General features: G+C 44.2%; 1 protein-coding gene across 1 annotated transcript; it reads left to right on the top strand.

Moving 5' to 3' along the window:
* Positions 1-281: 281 nt before the first annotated feature.
* Positions 282-1,031, top strand: LOC138879800 (uncharacterized). The gene is made up of 3 exons (XM_070159434.1): positions 282-428; positions 533-754; positions 852-1,031. Exons 1-3 carry the CDS (start codon positions 282-284, stop codon positions 1,029-1,031), a joined length of 549 nt encoding a protein of 182 aa, XP_070015535.1.

Raw genomic sequence — 1,031 nt, 5'->3', positions numbered from 1 at the left:
ACTGCACCATTTTACGGCATTTTACGGGTAAACATGAATAAAAATTTGTTTGGTTGTTATTTAAAAGGATCTAAACTATAAGTGAAGAAGAGAGGCTCATACACGCTTCATTGTATATGAAGCATTGTAACATTAATGAAGGTTTTGATTATGAAGCATTGGCTTTGGCCTTAGATTATTTAGGACTGTTAGGGTATTTAAGTTATTTGAAAGGGTATTTTTGTAGTTTAACTTTTTAGTTTTAGGGTTCCTACTTCTAGTCCCTTCATAGGCTCCTGGTCATGGACCTTGAGATCACGAGGAAGAGGAAGAGGAGGGCGATGTATAGCCAACATATGATCAAGTGGGGAGCCTTGACGGTAGATAAAGCGCAGGAGTTGGGGGTCAAGCTGTTGACTATGGGGGCTTGGAGGAGTAGTGGGACGCAAGTGCTATGTGGATCACAACTGCGCAGTGTATTCGGGAAGCTGCGAGAGAGGTATTAGGGGTCTCAAAGGTTTTCTCTGATGGTCACAAGGGAGACTGGTGGTAGAATGGAGAGGTGCAAAGAAAAGTGGAAACCAAGAAAGCAGCGTATCTGAAGCTAGTGGAAAGTGTAGACGAGCAGGAGAAGAGGGCGAATAGGGAGCATTATATGTTGGCTAAGAAAGAAGCAAATCTAGCAGTTACGGTGGCCAAGACAACAGCTTTTAGTGATTTGTATGAGGAACTCGAGGCCCGAGGTGGGGATAAGAGATTGTTCAGGCTAGCCAAGGTAAAGGAAGGTGCGTGACTTGGACCAAAAGAAGTGCATCTAGGACGAAGAAGGTAGATTTTTGTTGGATGAGGGGCTTAACTGTTTGAGATGGCAGACCTACTTCCATAGTCTCTTGAACAAGGAGGGGAATGTGAGCATTGTACTGGGTGATTTGGAACTCTCAGGGAGTGGTTGTGACTTTGGGTATTGTAGGCGGATTAGAGTTGATGAAGTTGAGGAGGCTATATGTAAGATGAGTAGGGGCAAAGCAACCAGCCGGATGAAATTCCGGTGA

This window comes from Nicotiana sylvestris, chromosome 10, assembly GCF_000393655.2.
Source record: "Nicotiana sylvestris chromosome 10, ASM39365v2, whole genome shotgun sequence".
NCBI classification, from domain to species: domain Eukaryota; kingdom Viridiplantae; phylum Streptophyta; class Magnoliopsida; order Solanales; family Solanaceae; genus Nicotiana; species Nicotiana sylvestris.
The sequence above is the reverse complement of the archived record's forward strand: the minus strand, read 5'-3'. Positions and strand labels throughout refer to the sequence as shown.